At 32.8% G+C, this 22,126-nt stretch overlaps 1 protein-coding gene across 2 annotated transcripts in view; it reads left to right on the top strand.

Annotated features, from left to right (window-relative positions):
- Positions 1-20,640, top strand: part of Girdin (protein girdin) — a 134,537-nt gene extending 113,897 nt beyond the window's left edge. For both annotated transcript variants that reach the window (XM_081758920.1, XM_081758921.1), the window contains exons 27-28: positions 435-523; positions 4,683-20,640. In XM_081758920.1, coding sequence (XP_081615046.1) covers positions 435-523; positions 4,683-4,887 — 294 coding nt within the window. In that variant the 3' untranslated portion in view covers positions 4,888-20,640. The remainder of the gene's footprint in view (positions 1-434; positions 524-4,682) is intronic.
- Positions 20,641-22,126: the final 1,486 nt, after the last annotated feature.

The following is a 22,126-nucleotide window of genomic DNA, read 5'->3' as shown; positions in this document are numbered from 1 at the left end:
GTCTGTTCCCAATTGAGATGATGAATAACTCCGGCTGTAGAAAGTCACTCAAACAGCAACACATTTCTGTTAAAGGATAATTTTTGACAATGCACCCTCTACATTCAACCTATGTTCGATTACTATACCATACTCATTTTCGTTACTCTTGGGCCTAAGTAGGAAAGAAATACTCCTAGTTCTTTATTGCTCAATGTGTCCGACGATTTTAGGTTATCTATGACAGCTAGAACTGTGATATGGTGATTACATTGTTATGAAATCATTATCACGATTATTCAGTTATTTTTGATCTCAAAAGATCATTTCAAAAGTTTTTAAGGCTTTCTGGGTATATTGTTACCCACTTTCAGAATTGAACCTATTTTTGTGGGCATATTTGCATAAATTAATTTTCATAAGTATTTTAAATTTTTTTCATCTCTCTTTTGCAGGACAAACGAACTGATGATGAGGCTAATCCACCGTTTAATAACGTTCTTCCTGATGGTTCATCATATTCTGCGAATCAAGGAGATATGAGGTACATAATAATGTGAAACTGAGAAAACAAGACGTGTTAACATTGTCATTTATAAATAAGATTCTTACATCAAGTTGTTTATCACTGTTAAACACTTTTTCATTCTCTAAATTTATTTGAAAGTACATAAATAATATTTCTCTCTCTCTCTCTCTCTCTCTCTCTCTCTCTCTCTCTCTCTTTCAGTAAAAGAGCTTACTTTATACATATGTATATAGAATATGTAATAGGAGGTTCGGTGTTCGTAACTTATCTTCATTTATTTAAAACAAAATTAATGTGTAATACGCTTATTTATTATTTTTTTTTTTCCTTTTTTGAGATTGATGAGCTTTAGCTCTGTCGAATACATTATTTGATGTCCAAAATTTAGCGGATCAGTCGATATGTCTCATGAGTGATAAATTGAATCCAATTTTCTGCCGTAATGTACTGGATCTCTTCTGTAAATAAGAAAATACAGGATTTGACAATAAAGTTTCAGGACTGATGCTGTCAGTTGAAAAGTTAAAGTTACTGAAGCAAACCGTGTCGAGTTATTAAAATTAGCCCCCTTTCCTTTCATTGCAAAGATTTGCTCATTTCACGATGCCTGTAAAATTAGTTCTGAAGTCACTTTCTGGGATGCGGTTGAGATGCGCGGTAGGATGAGCATTGTCATACAGGAGAAACAGATGCTGCATTTTCGCAGGTGTGGTTTCATACGGTGAACTTGCTTCAGCAATCGATCAAGAACATCGCGATAGAAGGAACCATTAGTTGTTGCACACTCAGGAATCCACGCTTAATAAAAAAAAAAAAAAAAAAAAAAAAGTCTTCATCCTTGATTTCGGGAGGTTAATGTTTTTAGATGGTTGTGAATTTGTTACCTTCCACTCCATAACTTGCCTTTTTATTGATAGCCATATTCATAACACCAGATTTTGTCAGCTTCGATGTTGTAAGCCGAAACGAAGGATTCGACTCCACGGATTTAATCAACTCTGAGCTGTTTGTTCTTCAGTCAAAGAATGAAGTGCAAACTTTGCATAAATATTCAGGCTTTGTGGTGGACGAACACCGTGTGCGTGGGTTTTTGTTGAATTCTTCATTATCATCATCGTCCCCCTTATCCCGGTGCATAATCTTCCTTCCTCTTAGATCTTTCAGGATCGTTTTGCGGTTGAACTGTAGCACATCCTTCATGTGAACGAACATGCAACGCTCTAACTGTAGCAGATCGGGTACACATAATCCTTTAAACGACTGGTTGACGAACGTCTACTTCATCACGGAGGTCATCAAAAACATGTTCACGTCCATTACGAAATCGGGCGTACCATTCAAACACACATGATAGAGCATTCTCATAGTAAATAGTTCTGATAATCTCGTAATTAAAGCCCGGAATTAATGGCGAAATAAAAACCCGAAAATGGCTGGCAAAATTGCAAAATAAACACCCAAAAATGGCAGGTAAAATGGCAAAATAAAATAAACAAGCAATCACGAACTTTGGGGGAAAATAGATACTAAAATACATAAAAACTATAATAGGCTATAATTCGTTTACTAATCGAATACAATGTTAAAATTCTGAAAACTTGCGCAGCCCGTGAAGGAACATCTCAAATTCATTCGCCATTCTTCAGTAGTAACAATGAAACAATAACTTAAAAACACTATCACATTTTATTCACAGCGGTTACATTAGCACAAACATACGAAACACAAGAAATACTAAAGTGAAATTATTTTACATTACACTAGCAGTTCATTTTCTCTTACGAAAGGTTTTTCATATTTTTGTTCTCTGAAATTATTAACATCTTTTTAAGATTTTCAAAGGAAAGACAAAGTCTATTCTTTTTTTTTAAAGCTTGGCAATAGCATCTGGTAACTGCAAAATGTGTTGCAATGAAGACTAAGTCCTTTTTCAAGGAATTCTTCTTAAGCAAACTTTGAGCAACCGTAATTGAAGACTCATCATCCTCATCAAAAGTATCAATGATTCTTTTATGGGTTCAAAGTTGTCAGCATAATAAAAAACAGCTGTAATCCATGTACGCCATCTCGTTAAGACAGGCTGTGGTGGAAGCGGAAGTTCAGGGGCTAATCCGCGAAACGCACTTGTTCGCAAGGGAACTTCCAGAAATACCTTCTTCATATTTGACACAAGAAGGTTAACGTCAGGAAAATGAGACGAACTTACTCTGCAATTATAGAACCTTAAGGGCTTTTTGCTGCACTTTTTATGTATGCAGTTCCGTCTGTGACAAAAAGAAGGGCCTTATCGTATTTTACACATTCTGGCTACAGAATACTCAGCGATTTTGTAAAAACCTATGCAATTGCCGTACCATTTACTTTTTCCAGAACTTCTGATGCAATCAAAAATGTTTGTGTGCCTTCTTCCTTTCCCAAAGTTCCAATTACAACGTTGGCAATGGAACGTCCTAGAATATCGCAAGTTTCATCAATTGAAATCCATATATTTTTGTCAGCAACACTTTTACGGATATCGTCAATAGTTCTGCTGTACGCGCTATCAACGTAAGTCTTTCTCAAAGATGATTCACTTGGAACTTTTGGTTTTGTATATTTCTCGAGAAAGTTTCTAAAGGAAACATTTTCTAACTTCCATAAAGGAATGTCCACGTTAATTAGAGCTTCACATAGATCATTCGCAAAACTGTTAGTACGCGAAGCGGGATTCGTGACTGTTCCAAGAAGATTTTGAACCTTTTCACCAGCTGATTTGTGTCTCCTTGCAAAATTGTGTTTTGCAGTGCTTATATGATGTTACAAAATAACGCTTTTCAGCGGAAACCACAGTTTCGCATAACTTACAAAACATTACAGAACCATCTGTTGAAAACACAGTACGTCCGAACTCACTCAAATCTTTCCAACTTCCGTTGCCTAGAAAGACCAACTTTCGGCATCTTGAAATACTGAAACGCACATAAATACTAGTTCTGTATCACGCACGCCTAAGATTCACAATAACTGCCCACCTGGCTACTTCTTGGAAGTAAGCATCTTCGTTTGTCATTCCAAGAACCGAACACTGCTTCGAAATTCCAAGAACCTAATACACACTAGCATCCCCGCCCCTCCACTTGTCACATTCTGACGGGAATAGACCGGTTATTGTCAGACACCGAGATCGCTCGGCCAGATAAGAGCGACTCAGATCTGTGGTATGCTGTCATTCATGAGTATAAAGAGTAGTGGAAGAGAAAACCTGTGACAATGGCAACAAATTGCTTCTAAATTGTGAAATTGCGCTTTTCCTGAAAACCTCATGAAAATTCAATAATGGCACTTATGGCATTTTGCCATTAATTCCGGGCTTTACTCATAATTCTCTATTAGTGATTTCCCAAACTTATAGCAAAACTTAATGTTCACGCTTTTGTCCCATGTAAGAATCTGACCGGGGCACAGATACTCCTAAGAATCCGTGACAGTCGGAACCAAGATGCCTCGGATGATCAATATTTAGAAGGGCACAGATGCTCTCTTTACCATGCTCACATATCCTGCAAAGGAGGAATATAGCATTAATCTTACATGATAAATAACTTCTTGTCATTAGCATTTACAGAGTCTTGGAACATCAGCAACACGAATCCTGGATCTTGATTGTCAAATCTTGTATGTCCTGTCTCATAGGACATCAAGAACATGTTGTATAATTCTTTTAATATTTCGGTTAATGATGAGAAAGTGGTGTCGGTACCTACCTGTATTGTAGATTAAATTACTTTCTTTGCCAAAACTAAGTTTTTCGATTTTTAAGAATTTCCTAGTAATAATTGAGTGCTTTGCATGCCCCTTACGTTGATCTCGGTAGAAGGGATTAGACTCAAAACAAAATACTCCAACTTAGAAGTAAACTCAAAAGGCACTCTGCCGTACTTATATTTGTTTAGTCTCGGAGATGCTAGTCTAGTGTGCAGTTATTGAAGATATGAATTTTACAAGGCTGTTCTGTAGTCAGTTCCCTCTCGCAATTGCATCTTATTTTGGAGCGTCTTTCGTTAGGATGTGTGAAATGTGAAAAACATTCATTTCATATAAAAAGCAGTAACAACTGTCAATAATATTTGTATTACATTGAAAATAGTGTTACGTTTTCATTTGAACCTTATACTGTATTTGTATATCATTCCAGATCTTTCCTAGTATATAACAGAATCTCTGCCAGCATAGGAGGAGGAGGGGTGGGAGATGCTGGTGCTAGTCAAAGCACAAAAGAAGAAATGACCAACTGTGAGGACAGTGCATCTTCATGTCGGGTAGGAGACAGTAATAAGAGAACAAAGCCAAAATTAGAACAGGGTGAAAGTTCTGTGTGGTATGAGTATGGTTGTGTGTGAAAGCAGCTAACATCTTATCTGTTTCTTAAACAAGGGAGGCAGTGCGATTTTTTTTAAAGACGATGCAAAAGGGAAAAAATCGTGCTGGAGCTACCTCAGAATATCCAGTGAGCTATACAGATGAAGAGTTACCATTATAGCGAGAATCTTAGGAAGTAAGATTATTTCATTTACAATAAGAAAAACTAACATTTTCTGTATATGTAATAATGTATTGCTCTGCTGAAGACTGATAGATTAGTCTCTGTATGAAATTGTTGTATTGGAGCACCGCTTTCGTAATGTTCTGTATTAATTCGTAGAGATAAGGCTACTGTTGTCATTTGACGTGAAGTGCAATTGATGGTAAGAATGTGAAGGATTTCATTCCTATTGTTATAGTACCTTTTATTTGTTATTGAAACTTGAGTCCTAGTAATATCGCCAAATGACAGCAGTAGACAGTACTTTACAAAGCACTTTTATTCACAAAATGTTACTGTAGTAGGATCTTTTGTTATCAAATGCTTTGTTGAAAAGCAGCAGGAAATGTTTATGAAGTGAATAACAAAATCGAATATTGGGGAAAACTTGCTGGTAGGAATGAACAACAACAAATCTTGCCTTAAAGAAGAGGAAGCGAGATAAATATGAATGATATCACAATATGAAGACAGCCATGTATTGTATGATGGTTATCTTCACTGTCTTCGTATGTCCTCTATATTTTATTAAGAATTTAAAGAATTTATCTAGGTTGTGTGTAATGCGAGTAATTGTGTTTTGTCCACTCCTACTGGTAAGTTTTTCTGTGCCTCCAAGTTTTGCATATTTATATGCATTTGGGTATATATACATATAAATATAAGTATGTATTCAGAATATTCCGTTGTATTAGAAAATTGTTCTTTAACAAAGGAATTGTAAGGATAGAAGCAAGCATTCCGCTAACTATTATTCTGAGATATAAATATGAAAGAACAATGAAAAGAGACGCAATAGCTGAAATGTGTCGCTAACAATAATTGAGTATTCATCAGGCATTAATGAACAGTTTTGATTTTATCGCTAACTTGTCATGTGTTCTCATACTTATCGATAGACAAAATTAATGTTGTGAAGTTTCTCTTGTGCCTCACAATTGGAACATGTTTTGACTTGCTCTCTGGAGATAAGGTGTTCTATGTATAACACATTAAAAGATACTGATCATGGTAGCTGAAAGAAAATATTTTAAACAGAAGACAGAAGTAAGATGCTGATATGCTTTAACCATGAATTTATGTCCTATTTAACAGAAGCTTCACGAACTTGTCCGCAGTGATACTGTCCTTCCGCTCAAATTCCTTCCAGTTCGCTTCTTTTTGTAAGTCAACTCTTTGTCGGAAAATATACATAAATATATATATGTAAGTAGAGTAGTGGCACATTCACATTATATAGCATTTGAAGTGTAAATACAAAAACAGACTCAGTTGCTGGTTTATAACATAATAACAAGGATTTAATTTACGTTGAGTTGACATAAGTTATGTAGATCTTACTGACAAAAGAAAAAAAATTAAAAATCAGGTCTGGGTGCGGTTATAGTAAAAGGAAGTGTGAGTCATCTTCAATATTTGTACTGAACTTATTTGATAACTGGGAAGCCGATGAATGGCATGGACTATAACCGCAGGTTCACATGTTCGAAACCTAGTCGAACTTGGTTTTCTGGAAACTTGTTTCAATAGCACTTTCATTACTCTTTGTCTTTTCACCTAAATTGTTTGACCTTAATGTGGTGATCTATCACTATTGAGATTTTTCTTTTCTTTAAGGTATGACGTATTTCCGTAACGGTGATATTGCAAAAGGAAAGTTAATCTGTAAAATGTTCTTGACTTTCTTTTTCTAATTCAGAGAAGTTTGTAACATTGTAGTTCCTAAAATTTGTTAAAAAATCTGCGAAAAGAACGACCGCATTTTTATGGAAACGCTGAATTGAAATAAAAATAAGTTTACAAATGGGAACAGAAGAGTGTAATTGTAGTTTTTGTTTCATTATTACATTATGCTGTGCGTCTCTTTTCACTTCTTCGTACTTTTTATTTCCTGATTTAAATAAAACTAATTTAGGTTGATAGTAGACAGTGGTCTGAGTTCTTGATACAAAATATTTACGTACTATTAAAAGGAGAGATGAACAATCATATAACTGACCAATATATTTTTTTCTTGCTTGAAAACACAAATCTCTCGTATATATGGCATCTATTTTGCATTTATTCCATGATTATATCAGTGCTTTATCAGATTTTTCATGGATGTTACCTATGAAAAAAATGGTAAAAACACGAAGGAAATTGTGTGCCTTTTAAGGTGTCCTTTGAGCCATGACCACTATCGACGGTTATTGTAGTTTTCTTTTTTTAGATTTGAAATTAAAAATATTAAAACTAGTAACATACAATGGGCGTCCAAAAAGGTTTGCACAATGGGCCATACGTTTTTAAATAGTTGCACTTGGACCATGAAATTTTGTGTGCGTGTACTTGTGTCCTTTATACTGAAATTGTGTAGCATATTCTTCCTCTACAGATACGCTAACATTGGAGAAAGAAGTAGAGCCGTACTCGCCAGCAGTCGGCCATCGAATTCTTGTACAAGACGAGCAATTACTCAGCTACATCGATTCGACAAAAATTCCCTCGTGTTTATGGGGATGAGACATTGAACAGTAATGGGTACAAAGGTTCCATATTGGAGATTTTAGTCTACTGAACCAACACGGTACGGTAGACCATCTAGTGCAATGAACAACGTTAACAAAGACCGCATTGACAAATGTGTAACCACATGACAGTTTGTGGAACCGCTGGTTTACCTGCGGGTAGTATTCTAAAACATTAATACAGTCTTTAGGTTGCAGAAAACTTTGTGCTAGTTGGGTGCCGCACCTGCCCACAAGCGAACAGAAGTAAATCCACTCTGCTAATCACACATAGCAGAAAATCATCCGATTTCTTTCTGTTTGGTCGTCTAAAGACCCACTTTCATAGTAGACAGTTTTCCAGTAACCAAAAACTTATTGTGTGAAACAGTGGTGTAATAGTCAGCGTCCGGGGGTTTTACCAAAGTGCATCTACGGCATCGAAAGAATAGTGGGCTAAATGTGTCACAGCGGATGGAGGATATATTGAGTAACATGCTTATGTACATAAAGGATACAAGTGCACGCACACAAAATTTCATGGTACTAAAAAAGTTATGGCCCATTGTGCAAAGCTGCTTGAACGTCCTTTGTATTTCATTCCATTTTGCTATCACTTTCGATAGTTTTCTTTTATTTTGTAAGACGTGTAATGTGTTTTATTCAGAAAGTAAGTTTACAAAGCTCATCGTAAGTTCCCAGTAAGATATCATTTAAAGGAGTCTGTATTTTTATATGTAATTTTTAGTATAGATTTGATTCAGATCAAACGCCTGTGTTCGTTGTATTAAATAACAGTAAAATTCAGTACAGGTGGATTATATATATTGTATAAACAATTCAGAAAGATACATTACTTGAAAATATTTATTATATCAATCAGTTTAGGATAAATGGGTTAAGTAAAATTTTTACAGTTTAGTGTGATTTTCACATATCTAACGGATTCATTCATTCAAAGGTGTCAGTAAAATGACAGTGTATGGTATCCTCTTTGGTTCAACTGCTCCTTTATTATATTTCCGAGGAAAGGCAGACCCAATCCATCTTAAAATGTTAATAAAATGACTTCATAAATCCAAATTACAAAGGCAAAAGTCGAAACAAGAACCAATGAAACTTCATACTATCTAATATGTGGTAAAAATAATTTAGACTCTGTACAACATTATGATATATATTGAAGGACATAAGTATGCAACCGTTTGATTTGAAACGCCGTTCCCGTGACTTTTCCGTGGACATAATCACTTGTATTCTATCTGGCTGATCTCACAAATTGAGTAAGGGCTTTATAGCGCAAAGCACATGATGATATTCAGCAATAGAAATCTCGTATACTGATACTTACTCAAGTTATCACAAGGACTATTTTATTTTGTAGTACATATCAGTAAGGCAGCTTATTGTACCTCGCAAATATTACAGTATTTTCTATGAGTTTTCGTATTTCCAAACAGTGTGCGGCTCAAAATTCTATCTAGTATTAACACAATACTAAGATAATGATATTTAAGTCAAAATCTATTTTAAATGTAGCTCAAGTGAAAATAGTGTGCGCAACTTCAACCATTTTGATTTTATACAGCGTCTAAATAAACATCATATGAGTGCCTGATTATTGACTTTCGTCCTATGTAAACTTACTTTTTGATATTTATTTTTCTTTTCTCACATTTTCTTTTTGTAATGTTGGAAAAATAATAGGGAAAAGTGTTGAAAAAGATTATTGCAGTTTTCTGGTATAAATTTCAATAATTATACAATAGAAGATGCTACTTGTATGTATGTACGCCGGTCATAAAACATTGGTGCTAAAATTGTTGTAAATTCGTTGTTTCGAAATTGTAATCTGTGCAACTTTGAAGTATATGTTTTGGTGTGTGTTTTTAAAAATCAAAACAAGGGGTTCTACAGTTCTTTATGAACATTCTCCCTTCTTGCAGCAGAATAAAATGATGATTTATGTTGTTAATAAGTTTAGTATAAATAAAATTAACTGTTAAAAGAGTATATAGTGTATCATTGTGTTTTTGTAAGACGTTCTCTATCAATAAAATTAAACGTCAATGAAAAAATTCGCTACACATTTTGGTATAATATTTTTTTGTGCGTCTTATTGTATGTATTATTTGTTTTTGTTTTTACTACTTACTAGATGGTTTAGAAAAATAGAAATTTTGGAACTGTCGGAAATAAATTTCGACGCAACTGAAGTCGTTTATATTTCCTCCTCCCTCCGAAAACAAGTTTAGCAACTACAGTCATTTATGGTAGCGAAGGTGTTCACAAGGTAAAAGCTAAGTATTGTCTTTAATATATGTTTCAATAGCATTTGCTGCTGACAAAACACTATAAAATATTACATGTTCGAATATGTAGTATTGTTCTGTATAAACGGGGTCAAGATATTTTGTTTCCGTTTGTACAGTCCGTAACCTGGTAAATAAGACAAAAGTAAGTGAAAGGAAAGCCTTATATCGATCTTGTTCACAGAAAATGCAGAACATACTCCTAGAAACAAATTCTAGGTTGCACAAACATTTTACTTACTTTCATATTCTGATGTGATTCAGCAAGTTGATCAAGTCGAGTTTTGCAAAAGTTTTTTAGGTTTTTCCAACCAAAAAGGTTTTTGCGCTCTTAATTAAGTTTTTTTTGTCTAATAATGTTCATAACTATCTAACTATAGAGTTCTGAACTTTGTAAACTTGCTGCGTTGAAAATTGTATTCAAAATAAAAGAGTAGTGTTTGGATAAAATTATCAAATGTTCATATAAAGCTTTCAGTTCAAGTTATTGAAAAAACATAAAAACTATTACTTGAGATTACACTAATCATGATATAGTGATAGTGATGCTGTATGCCTTCGATTTTACTTTCCAGTGAATACGTATAGAATAATGTATGTGTAAAGAACTTGCTATAGAAGTATACAAAATGAATATTTCAGATCTTATGACCTCATTTCTCTTTATCTCTTTATGACCCGTTGGTTTATGTATGCACATATACCATTGATTCACGCTGTCGGGTATGTTCAGTAATTTCAGAATTCATTAAGACAGTACATATTGCCAAATTTTAAAGTAATTGTAATTTGTATTATTATTACTACAGCTAGAAGGAATTATTGCAATTATTGTAATTGTAATCTATGTTTAGAAGTTATAAACAAAATGTTATCAAGTATTACATGTTCGAGTATACATTACTGCTTTACCTAGAAGCCAAGGCGATTTACGATTTTAAATAGCCTTTTTCACACAGAATGAACGAAAACCTTTCTTTTCGTCTCTCTCGCTTAACATGTAATGTGGATTCCTTGGAAGTAACTCCGAGCTATACAAGAAGTGTCAAAAAGTTTTCCTAGTAAACTATCTCTAAATTGATGTAATTATTTTAAATTTCCAGATTTCTAAAGAAAACATTTCCTATGTGTGCTTAAAACATTTATGTAGTACATAATTCTTGTATTGTTAATGGATATTTAATAACTGCTTATCCTCTTTGCATTAACCATAAAAAAATTGTTTCTAGTAAATATACCTCTCATGACAATAATAAGTTTTAGTATAAAATTGTTAATAAATTCACTTCCAGAATAGGTGTCAATCTAACGCTGATTTAGATAAAGTACGCGAAACAAAGCTAGACTTTGTTGTTAAGAATTTATTATGAGCCATTAATTTTTTTCTATTATAGTTACTACCGAAAGGAATTACAGTATATATTCTTATGTAATAAGATTGACTGTTTCTGTTTTTAAAGTTTGTACTGACGGATTATTATTATTATTAATACGCGTATTTATTTTTTTTTTCTTTGCACATAGCAGCAATTGTATATAATATTTGGTTACTTCAACATGATCACGCTGTACTAAAAGAAGATAGTTCACACTTATCCCCGTTACTACATAAGCAAAGTTAAAAATACTAATAATATTTTCGAAGTTTAAGATATACTAAAAATCTTAGAAAGGCAAAGTGAACTAAAGATTAATGCGAACATTATTTCTTAAAAGCAAATTCGAACTGTAAGTGTTCGGGAAATCATGTTATAAAGGTGGGTCAAAGTCAGGATTGGATACAGTAAACTTCGTTTAATGGTACCATCGGTTAATAGGACCAGAAGTGATAAGATTTTATAACTATCTTTCGACGCGCAGTTTCCCATTTATTTATTTTTCTCCTGGCTGTGTTGAAGGTAAACTAGCCATTTAAGAGGTACGTAATTGAAAATTTCGGTTAGGTGGTTTATTTGGACCAATATGTAGTACTGATTAAGTTCTTGACTGAGTCGCAGTACGTTAAATTTTGATGATAGAACCAGCTCTTTGTTAGGATTACCAGGACAAAAATTCACATTCCTATAAGAATGAAACGCATTGTGTATAAATGTTACTGCTGTGCAAACAAAATGTAATAATAAATGCAGAAGTAAAAATTAAATATTTTGTTTAACGTCCTCATTACAAGTGGTGGATGATTACAGAAATAAAGTATCACGGAAGAATTAGTGAAATGAGCATATGGAAGGGAACAGGAAAACTCCGAGAAAACAGAAGACACTGACATGTCAGGAACTCTTTGCCCCAGAGTGTAACATTCTACCAGTGACTCCCGTGTTCCAATACAGAAATTATATAGAGGTTGGTTGCTACATCAAGCATTATTGCATTCTGGACAGCATGTTGACCAGTAGTTAGCGTTGCTAAAATTACAAATATGCAAACCAGAAGATTCGATATAGCTTTAATTTTGTAATAGAATCGAAGGGGTTGAAATTGAGAGTCGTTCTAAGTAGGCCATGAAGAGTTCTAGAACGTTTCATTCCATTCTTGTAAGATTCGGAGTTACAAATTACATTTTGCACACTCTTTCCTTTGAGTTAGTATTATAGATGTAAAAGGTCATTGTTGTTTGTGCAGTTGTTTAGTTAAAAAAGAAAAACATTTTTATGTACTTACGAGACATTTAAATGTAGGATACTCGAACTCTATAGATTTGGTGCATTGTGTTCGGTTTGTTCATTATCTTTGTGTGATCGCTATAGCAAAGCAAGATGTTATCTCGAGTTAACTGTTTTCAGATATTCCAGTTCTAGCACATTAATTTCATAGAGATCGATAAAACAATAAGTACTGATACACATGATATAACACGATTCTTGAAGAAGACAATTCTGAGAGCTACAAGACACATGGAGGAATCTAAACGAAATACATTAGCAGCCGAGTGGTCAGATGCTACTCAATAACACAAATGTAGCGTTAAGGTTGGCTTTTAACGTTTCATAGTACAGTAATAAGTAGCATATATGTTTCGCTCTGTGTAGAGGTCTTCTGAACGTAATAGATCCGTCATCGAGTACTATGTGTTGTAACTTGGTCATTTCATATAATTCTAAAGGTACGTTTGTATGAGCGTTTCTGAAAATAGTTTGCGAAATCTACGCGTATATGCAGGCCCCTGATTTTTAGTCTTAAAGTTGTAAAGTATACTTGTTAAGATATAAAAGTTGTGAAGTATACGTAGAGATAAAATTCGTTATCAAGCAGGTTAAATTTTTCTATCATTATTGCGTTTAGAAGAAACCAACGTTGCTCATGTAAGTATAAAGTTTATTTTTAGCATATAGTATTTGTTTATCTGCATTTATCGATAGAACAAATTAAATATTTTATTTTCCAATATGAACGAAGCGTTATAGATTGAGAGCATTGTCATATTTATTACATCTGATTCCCCAGATTTTAAACAAAATTAATTCTACTCAATTTGCAGTATATATTTACATACTTTGTGTCCTGCAGCGTATCTTGTGTAAGTACAGTTAATATTTTGCACTTCCAAATGTGTTACTTGTAGAGTAATTGTACTAGAATAGTGTTTTGCTGTAAATGAATTATTGAAAAATCGTAATCAATCACTTCAAAAGTCCATCACATAGTGCAGACTATGCAAGTATATTGATGTTCCTTTGAAGGGGTCTGCGAGATCTATGTGGATTTCTTTCCCCATTTTGTAGATTAAAAATTGGAAAACTTTATGTTGTCAAATATAGTCAGTAAGTTTTAAAATAGAAGACTATGCAAAGTACAATATCAGTTGTTCAAGTGTTGATTTCATACTTATATTCCGAAATATGTAACCGATGAGAATATTTTATGAAACCTTTTACTAATATGTATGTATAAGAGGAGACAGAAGTGGAAGCAGTTGGCATGGAATTGGAACTTCGATTTAACATGAGGCATAAACACTTTTCATTTTTTTTTTTTTTTTTTTTTTTTTTTTTTTAATCGCATAATAGTTCAATTAAACGAAGATGCGTTAAATACGCTGTACCAATGAAAACTTTATGGGGATATTAAGGTTCTACTAATAATAATCGAAAACTCCTGCTTCTTGGAATTTTAGCTTTAGGAAGCAATGTTTTTCAGATATGTGAATTCCTGCTGTTTCATAAGAGGAGACACGCTTGCTTCATAAGTCATCTTTAAAAGCAACTTTTCTTGAATTAAGGACTTCATACGAAAAAAAAAAAGATTTCCAGATATTGACATCTTTGAGAGTACATTGCGATACCTGTTTTAGAAAGGTCTGATGTAGGCAATTATTTTCCCACGTTTCATAATAATTTCTACATATATATGTACTAAAAATCCCCAAAGCTTTTCATCGACCTGTTGTCAGTTTGCACTATGAACAAAATGTTATAGTTCGCAAGTATTGTACTGTTTGAGTTTTCAGGTTTAACATAAAGATGCTCATTTGTGTACATGTTGCAGTTTAAATTTTGTACGTCCATTTGATTTTGCATGAAACTGTTGAATTATGCTCTGTGAATTTGTTGTCTATAAATTTCAATCAATAAATTTAAAAATGAATGTGAAAACTATGCAACTGCGTAGGTACTTTTAAGGATGTGTTTGGGATCTCTTAAGACTCCTTCCATAGCAGTCTAAATATTTTAATGTGATTTACATTGTCCAGTACGGTGGGTAAATCTTAAAATGTTTTATAATTTACTGTGAATAATTATAAAAACAGAGAATAGTGTTGTATTATGTTTTTTCAGTTGACTTCAGTTTATACGTTTCACACCCAGCAACTCTTTCGTACTTGTAGATATTTAAGTTTAAATTATGCTTTCTGAAGAATCATAAAACGTAAATACGATAATTGCAATAGAATATTCCAGGATTGTATACATTTCTGTTATTTATAAATTGTAATAGATCTGTTTGAAAGTGTATGCGCGTGTTTCTTTTAAGGGGTCTACGAGATTTTTTTAAATTTCTTTTTACTTTTTGCAATCTATAAACTGAAATATGGTTTACATAAATAAATATGGTCCGTACTGTAATGCTAGACATCAGAGTTAACTCACTTTACCATTATAATATATAAAATCCAATATTTCCTGCACAAGTGTAAAGTTGATTTATATGTGTAAAGCGTTTATTTGCTGAGAAACGTTATCTTGCGTGAATTTACTTTGTTTTGGCAATTCGTATCTGATATGTTGATAACTTCAGCTTAATCACTATATAGTATTTCAATACTAAGTATATGACTTAAGAATCTAAAGGTTCATCATCACAGAAACATTTTTTTTTTTCATTGGACCCTGTTCCATGTTAAGCTCAGTTCTGAATTCTTACCCACGTTCGTAAGATCCTGTTTTATGTTCTACTCCCATCACAATCTTACAGTATTTTCGTTTGAACATATTAATTTGATACAGTGAATCAATTAAAGGCATAATAGGTATTTTTCAACATACAATGCGGACCTGAGAAAGAACTGGTGAAAGAACTCGTGAGAATCATAAAGTCGTGGGCAAATATTAAACAAACATCTGCTGAGAGTTCTTGTGTGACCCTGTTTACAAACGTAGAGTTAAAACTAGTATTAATGTTTTAATCAACTTTTTTTCGTAAAGAATACATCTGAATATTAGAGTTTACCAAAGAAAAAAAAGTTGCTTTCTGATTTTTCAATGTATATGCCTTTAAATATGAAATTATTACACACTTTCTGTGTTAATTATAAAATGTTTGTAAATGTTGCAACGTAATAGAATACGAGTCCTATAATAACCCTGCAAATTTATTGTTTAGAAAATGTAATAAAGAATTTCAAAGTATGTGAGAACTATGCAATTGTGTCTTATTATGGGGGTTCATGAGATCGTCAAGATTTCTTTCCCCTTTTTTTGCAGCCTAAAAATTGAAATACGACTTACGATAATATATAGTATTAGTAATGTTAAACTTAAGTGTTAGAAAGTGTAGAAACAGTGGTGCCATTTAACAATCGGTTTTGTGATTAGTGTTGTTAGTTTCATAATAGCAAATTTCCCGTCCAAAGCCCTGCAATTTCCCGTATATATTTCCTTTGGTTATCGAAACATAGCAGCGACACCTATGAAAGTTCCAAAATACAAAAGCATCAGGGGCCACATTTGGTATTGGTTTATGTCAACGCATCGCACTATTTGCGTTTCTGATAGGGAACTAAATAACATTACAAACGAACTGCATCTTTACGCCTACAGAAAAATATTTCTGTTGATGACTTGCTGTAGAAAATTAAAATGTCATGTTTCAACTCGAGTACGTCGTTATTGTCTGTAAAAACTAGAATGGAAAATATATATATCAGATTCTTAAATATAGTAGTATTTATTTATTTACTTATTTTGTAAGTACTGGATCTAGAACTGGAGAGATACTTTTAAAACCTGAGAAATTTTAACATGTTTGGTTGAACTGGCTGAAGGAATTTTCATGACATAGGATGAGAGTAGTAATGCGAAAATCGGAGATACGCCCCAGGGAATAATTCCTCTCCTTCGTGTCACCTACCTGAAAACATCTGACCGGCTGGATGACATAACTGTGTAGAAGTATCATTTACCGTTATAGTTATAGAAAAAAGAATGAATGTTGTAAATTTGTGTTTACGCTTAAAAGCATTTTTGCTCTGTGTATCTAATACTGATTTTGTAGTTAGACTATTATTTAGTATTTTACTTTGATCACATTAGTTTAATAAAGGTAAATTAAATAGAGACATAATGAAAGTTTTCTTCCCAACACATGATACAGTATGATCTTTTAGAAGACATCTCTGTTAACTTAAGTATGGACATTGTAGTAATGTAAATACGTAATTCAGACATCAACATGTACATTTACAGGCTAATACACTCATCCAATAGAAACATGTATTTCACCTGTACTACCTCTGACTGAGGCGGCTGCTGCAAAATGTACTAAAAATGGGAATATTTGATTACTGACTCATATACACCAAGCCATCTATTTGCACAAGAGGTAAACTACGGCTTAATAATAGTCATCCAGTTCTAACACATTTCAAAATGATAATAATGCTATTAATTATATTTTATACATACAAAATGCCATGGTTTAATCTAAACTAATCGATACTTTCTGGAAGTTTCTCATGACTAAATGAAACCTCTGCAATCTAGTTAGAATGCCACTTTTCAATACTTCGCAAAATAATGTAAATGTGTGATGTGGTGCGAACAGCCTTAAAATGTACCTTTCAACGTAAATTAACTGTTATTTCCGAATAGCAAATTGCTTGAGGAGAAATCGAGACATTTCGTGAAACATCTTAATAATAGTGGATGGGGTAATGTGTATTATTTGATCATGACTAGTGCGTTAATAGCTCGGAGTTTATGCTTTGAAAAAATTATATTACAAAATTTGTAACAAACCTTCCGCGTTACTGCTTCTAAGTAATGATGCTGTCTGGCAAAAAATTTGTTGTTTCAAAATGTTAAATGCAATTTCTAAGTGTTTTCCCCCTCTTTTACGTCACCAAAATGAAACCCATCTTGATTATGTTTCATTCGTGCGGTTAAAATCAATTCATAGGTGATGAATATTAATTCATAAGTATTGTACAGTGTAAATTGTCATTCATTTGTTCGATGCTCATAATAAAAATTTTAAGTTCCTTTTGTATTTTAAAAGGTATATATTTGAAGTATTATAGGATGTTACATATTCGAACATGTATGTTTTTAATGTTTTGACTCATTGAAATAATTCAAATATATTCTGATATCGGCGCAATATATAATTGCATGTTCACTTCATTGCACACAGGTTTAGCACAAAAATGCTAGTAGTTCAAGGTCGCTTCCATTATAAAGTGAAAGACCTGATTAAATAACTTGTTTTTTTCATTTGTAATCACTGATATTTGTATTTTTATTTTGGTAAATCAGTGACCGCCTGCTTGGTCATAAAAGTAGAATTCTTGAAATATTTGCTTTAAATGTGTATAATCTTATCAGTTATCACGAAGAAGTTATTGTTTGTTTAAATACGTATATTATTATCCTCTAATTATTACATGAAATCAAAATTGTGTTGTGAAGCTTTATATGTATTTGTATAGGATTTTTCGGCCAAATAGAAAAATTGGCATGCTTTCAAAATAAAAACACTTGTAGTTTAGGTTTACTTCAATGTCAGATCCTAGCTTGATGCAGAATTCTATGTACAGTAATATTCGAGTGCAAATTAATCATTTCTGTTCATATTTTTTTCCTTTGTTAAACAGAAATGAAAACTTCCAGTTGTAGGTGCTAGTTACCATTATAAAGATATGAAGGTGGTGCTTATGTTATGTTAAGGAAAGTATGAGGTTATATAGTGTATAGATGAAATGTAAGGTTTTCATAAGGCTTTGTATTGTAGTCTGAATGAAAATGCCTGTTGGTAGAAATACATCATTTAGTTAACGGGATAGGGATGTAAAAAAGCTTTTTTTCTTTTAGTTTTCTCTTATCAGTAAACAAATTCATGGATTCTCCCCCTATTGTCTTGTAATATTTGATGTGAAAATAACCCAGGAATAAACACTTTACAAATCATGTCTGTAATATCGTGCTTTCGGTCATTTTGTCGCCATTTGTATTCCGTATGAAAATAATATGATAGCATAATATGATTATGAAAATTTTATAATAGCAATGAAATAATAGTAAATAATCTCTTTTGGTTTTGCTCTAAGTGAGGATATTGTCATTCATTCAATGATTGTTCTTTATACGAACTGATAACCAAGATTCAGCTTTTTGTTAAAAATTATTTTATCAGAATAGTGATATATCCGTAAGAAATAGCGAAGTCCTAATGTCTACTGTGCATACTTTTTACAGAAGCTATTGTTACAAAACCACAATTCCACAACAAATTCCAGTATAGATTAACTTTATAATATAAATTTATATTATATATAAAATATAGTTGTACTAGGTCAGTGACTATCCTTTTCTCACCGTACGAGGGTATTATTGTATGAAGATATAAGTATAGTATTAAAGAGAAACCATACATTGTACAAGGAGGAAACGTAGCGGGTCGTTGGTAGTTGTAACTTTTTACTTCTGTGGTAAGATTTAATGTTATATAATTTTACTAAGCAGATCATGTTTTACACTGTTTTTGTTTCTGGAAACGTTATTCTCAATAGGCTTCATATAGTTCCCCTTCTCCTCCTCCCAAAGATGAAACAAACCAATTTAAAAAATAAATTCACAATATTATATTATTGGTTCTTTCTTCGTTAGATTACGTTTGTGTATATTAATTAAAGCTAAGAGTTTTCAGATTTTTTTTTTTAATTCCCTATGCAACACTGAGCTTATTGAAGGACAGGACCTACTATTAACGTGGCTCCGAACCACGACTGGGGCTTGCAATTTGCAGTTGCAAGATAATACAAGATCAACCATTAGAGTACATGCCATTCCCCACTACATATCTCTCGTTCAAGAGCTGGGTGACTAAGGCCACGCCATTGGTTGGTAGAGTAAAACGAATATCCTTTTAGTTAGCGTTGTGAATTAATATACAAAGTAATAAAGAAACATTAAGTTCATGGTAGTTTTGGACAAGATTTTGTGCGCAGATGTATAGGTTATATTGTAATGGTTCACAAAATATATCATTAAATTATTTTATTTAAAAAGAGAAAAAATATACTACTGTAGATCAGTGGCACTTATTTACCTAGGTCCTTGTCTATCAATAAGCCGGGAGTCGCAGTATTCATTTTTTCGAACTCTCATTTTCATTGTAAAGTAATAACGATTTTGACATTTAAAAAATAAAATATTATTATTAGGGATATTAAAACGAATTCCACTTCAGTATTATTCTGTAATGATTACCAACATAGAATTTAAAACTGGTGAGCGAATTATTCCTTAATGTATGCACATTCTAGCCTACACGGAAACATATATATTGATCTAATCATAAGTTCTTACAATAAATTTCGGAGCTATTTCTATTATTTTGAAATTGAAAAGACCGAAGCACACACCTTTATTAATTTCTATGAGTATGAACAAAATTTTCTTTTTAAGATGTTGAGTATGCGTTTAAATTTTTATGTGCTATGTGTTTGTTCCAAATATGTATATTATATAATATGTGGCAGCTATATACAGTATATTGTTTGTGTGATTTGTTAGCTATGTTGAGAACAGACATGCGTTATTATTTTAAGAACTGTGTAGAAATTATAAACGGTGATCAATTTGGAAATTTATTATCTGATAAGATAATTAATTAACACAGTAATCTCATCAGAATTTATTTTAGAAGGTTGTCTGGAATTGATGACTTACACATTTCGTTTATCGTAGTTGATATTTTTTTTATTATTTTTTAGAAGAAAAGAATTATTGTCGAAATTCATAAACCCTATTATTTCAGTGTAACTTTATATTATGACGAACAATTTATGGATATATATTTGTACACATTTTTCTTAGTTTTAGTATTATTGTAAAAAATGAATGTACAAATCTGAGCAACTTGCATTTATTATTTTTATTTTTTTGTTTCATTGTAAAAGTTTGCACTAAGTATGGTTCTAAAATAAGAAGTTTATACAAAAAATTGTAATCTTTGGTGATCCAAGGCAAGAGTATTTTTATTTATATAAAATAGTGTACGAGGAACAAAAAGAAGTGCTGCTTGAATTAAAACTTTTTTAGTAATTGTAACGTTTTACTCGCATTTTTTTTCCCTGTCGAAAGGAAAAGGAGATTAGTCGCACAACGTAGTTTGCTACACTTAAATTTGTCATAAGTGCATAGTACTTTTGTAGTTTTATTTATCTATTTTTGTGATCAAGTGGCAAGAAACGAAAGAAATATAGACTGAAATTAGGGATAATTGAACACTTAAAATTTCTTGACACTCTGATCTGCGATAATTTTTCTTACTCTGTAGGTTAAACACTTACTGAATGAGACTTCAGTTATTGTCTTTGAAGAGGAAACAGTTTTTGTACAATCGCCATGATGAAACCATTCCAAGACAGTGTCAAAAAAACCCGTACACTATTAAAATGAGTCATGTTCTTTCGCTGCATGAGAAGAATATTTGGACGATGTTTTTCGAGTTTGTGGATAGTTTTCTTGGTAAAGTGATGAAATAAACGGCGTTTTCAATTCTAGCTCACTCTGTCTCTTCTGTCTTTCGTGTACTCTGAGGTAATTTTTACAAGTATTTTTCCACGTTTTATATAATATTTATTTATTTTCGTTTTAGACTTTGTTTATCTAATTGAGTAACAAACCTTTCTGTGATACAAAGTAATTCCTCCCAGTAAATTTGCCTAACTTTCAAATTTCAGGAACGGCTCTCAGCCAAGCAACAGAAATTCTGAATCCGAACAAAAGAGCGACGGAAATTTCGCATATTTTCATTTTTACAGACTACGCATACGCACGTCAAGATTTCTGTAGTTGCCGCAGTTATTTTTCTCACCTGATGTATTAAGGTTTATCAGCTTATTAACAAAGCTCCAAGCAGACTCTTATTAAAAAGTACGGTCTCCTTAGTACAGAATTTCTACAACAGTATCTAAAGTGCTTTCAAAACTAGAAACAAATTGATAGCTCAAAAACACGTGCAGATTTGTTTTGAAGAAGGGAATCTACGTCACATTGTTATTGCGGTCACTCAGCGAGGGTCGAATCATAAATGTCACTTTAGCAACAGTGGGTGGAGGGTTTCCTTGGCAACAGACCTTAACATTCCAATGTTGCCGCTTGTAAACACGTGTTTTGAGAAGGAAAGAAGCTATTAGGCCTATAGTTTTTCGTTTCTTTGTGCGTAGATGTGATTTCACACAGTCCTTTCCCCCTTTCCAACATGGACAAACTGGGACGACCAACATATCCTCATCCATCCAAACAAAACAATATTTAGAGATTTTCCTTTTCGTTAAGATTCACAGAACAGTTCTAACTAATGACTTTTACCTGCATGCTCACGAAGTGATGATAGCGTACCACGTACTTCTCCAAATGTCAATTTGTTTCTAGTTTTGAAAGCACTTTAATCGCATGATTAACACTTGATTAACAAATTCTCTCTAAATATCGCCCAATAACCGTCTTTCGTTCCAACAATGGCACAGCATTTTTCATTTCTCTGTCTTCCTTCTTTCACCCTAATCACTTTCCTTTACTCTCTTGTCTTCTTT

Source organism: Thermobia domestica, chromosome 5 (assembly GCF_964235325.1).
Source record: "Thermobia domestica chromosome 5, izTheDome1.hap1.1, whole genome shotgun sequence".
Classification (NCBI taxonomy): domain Eukaryota; kingdom Metazoa; phylum Arthropoda; class Insecta; order Zygentoma; family Lepismatidae; genus Thermobia; species Thermobia domestica.
The sequence above is the reverse complement of the archived record's forward strand: the minus strand, read 5'-3'. Positions and strand labels throughout refer to the sequence as shown.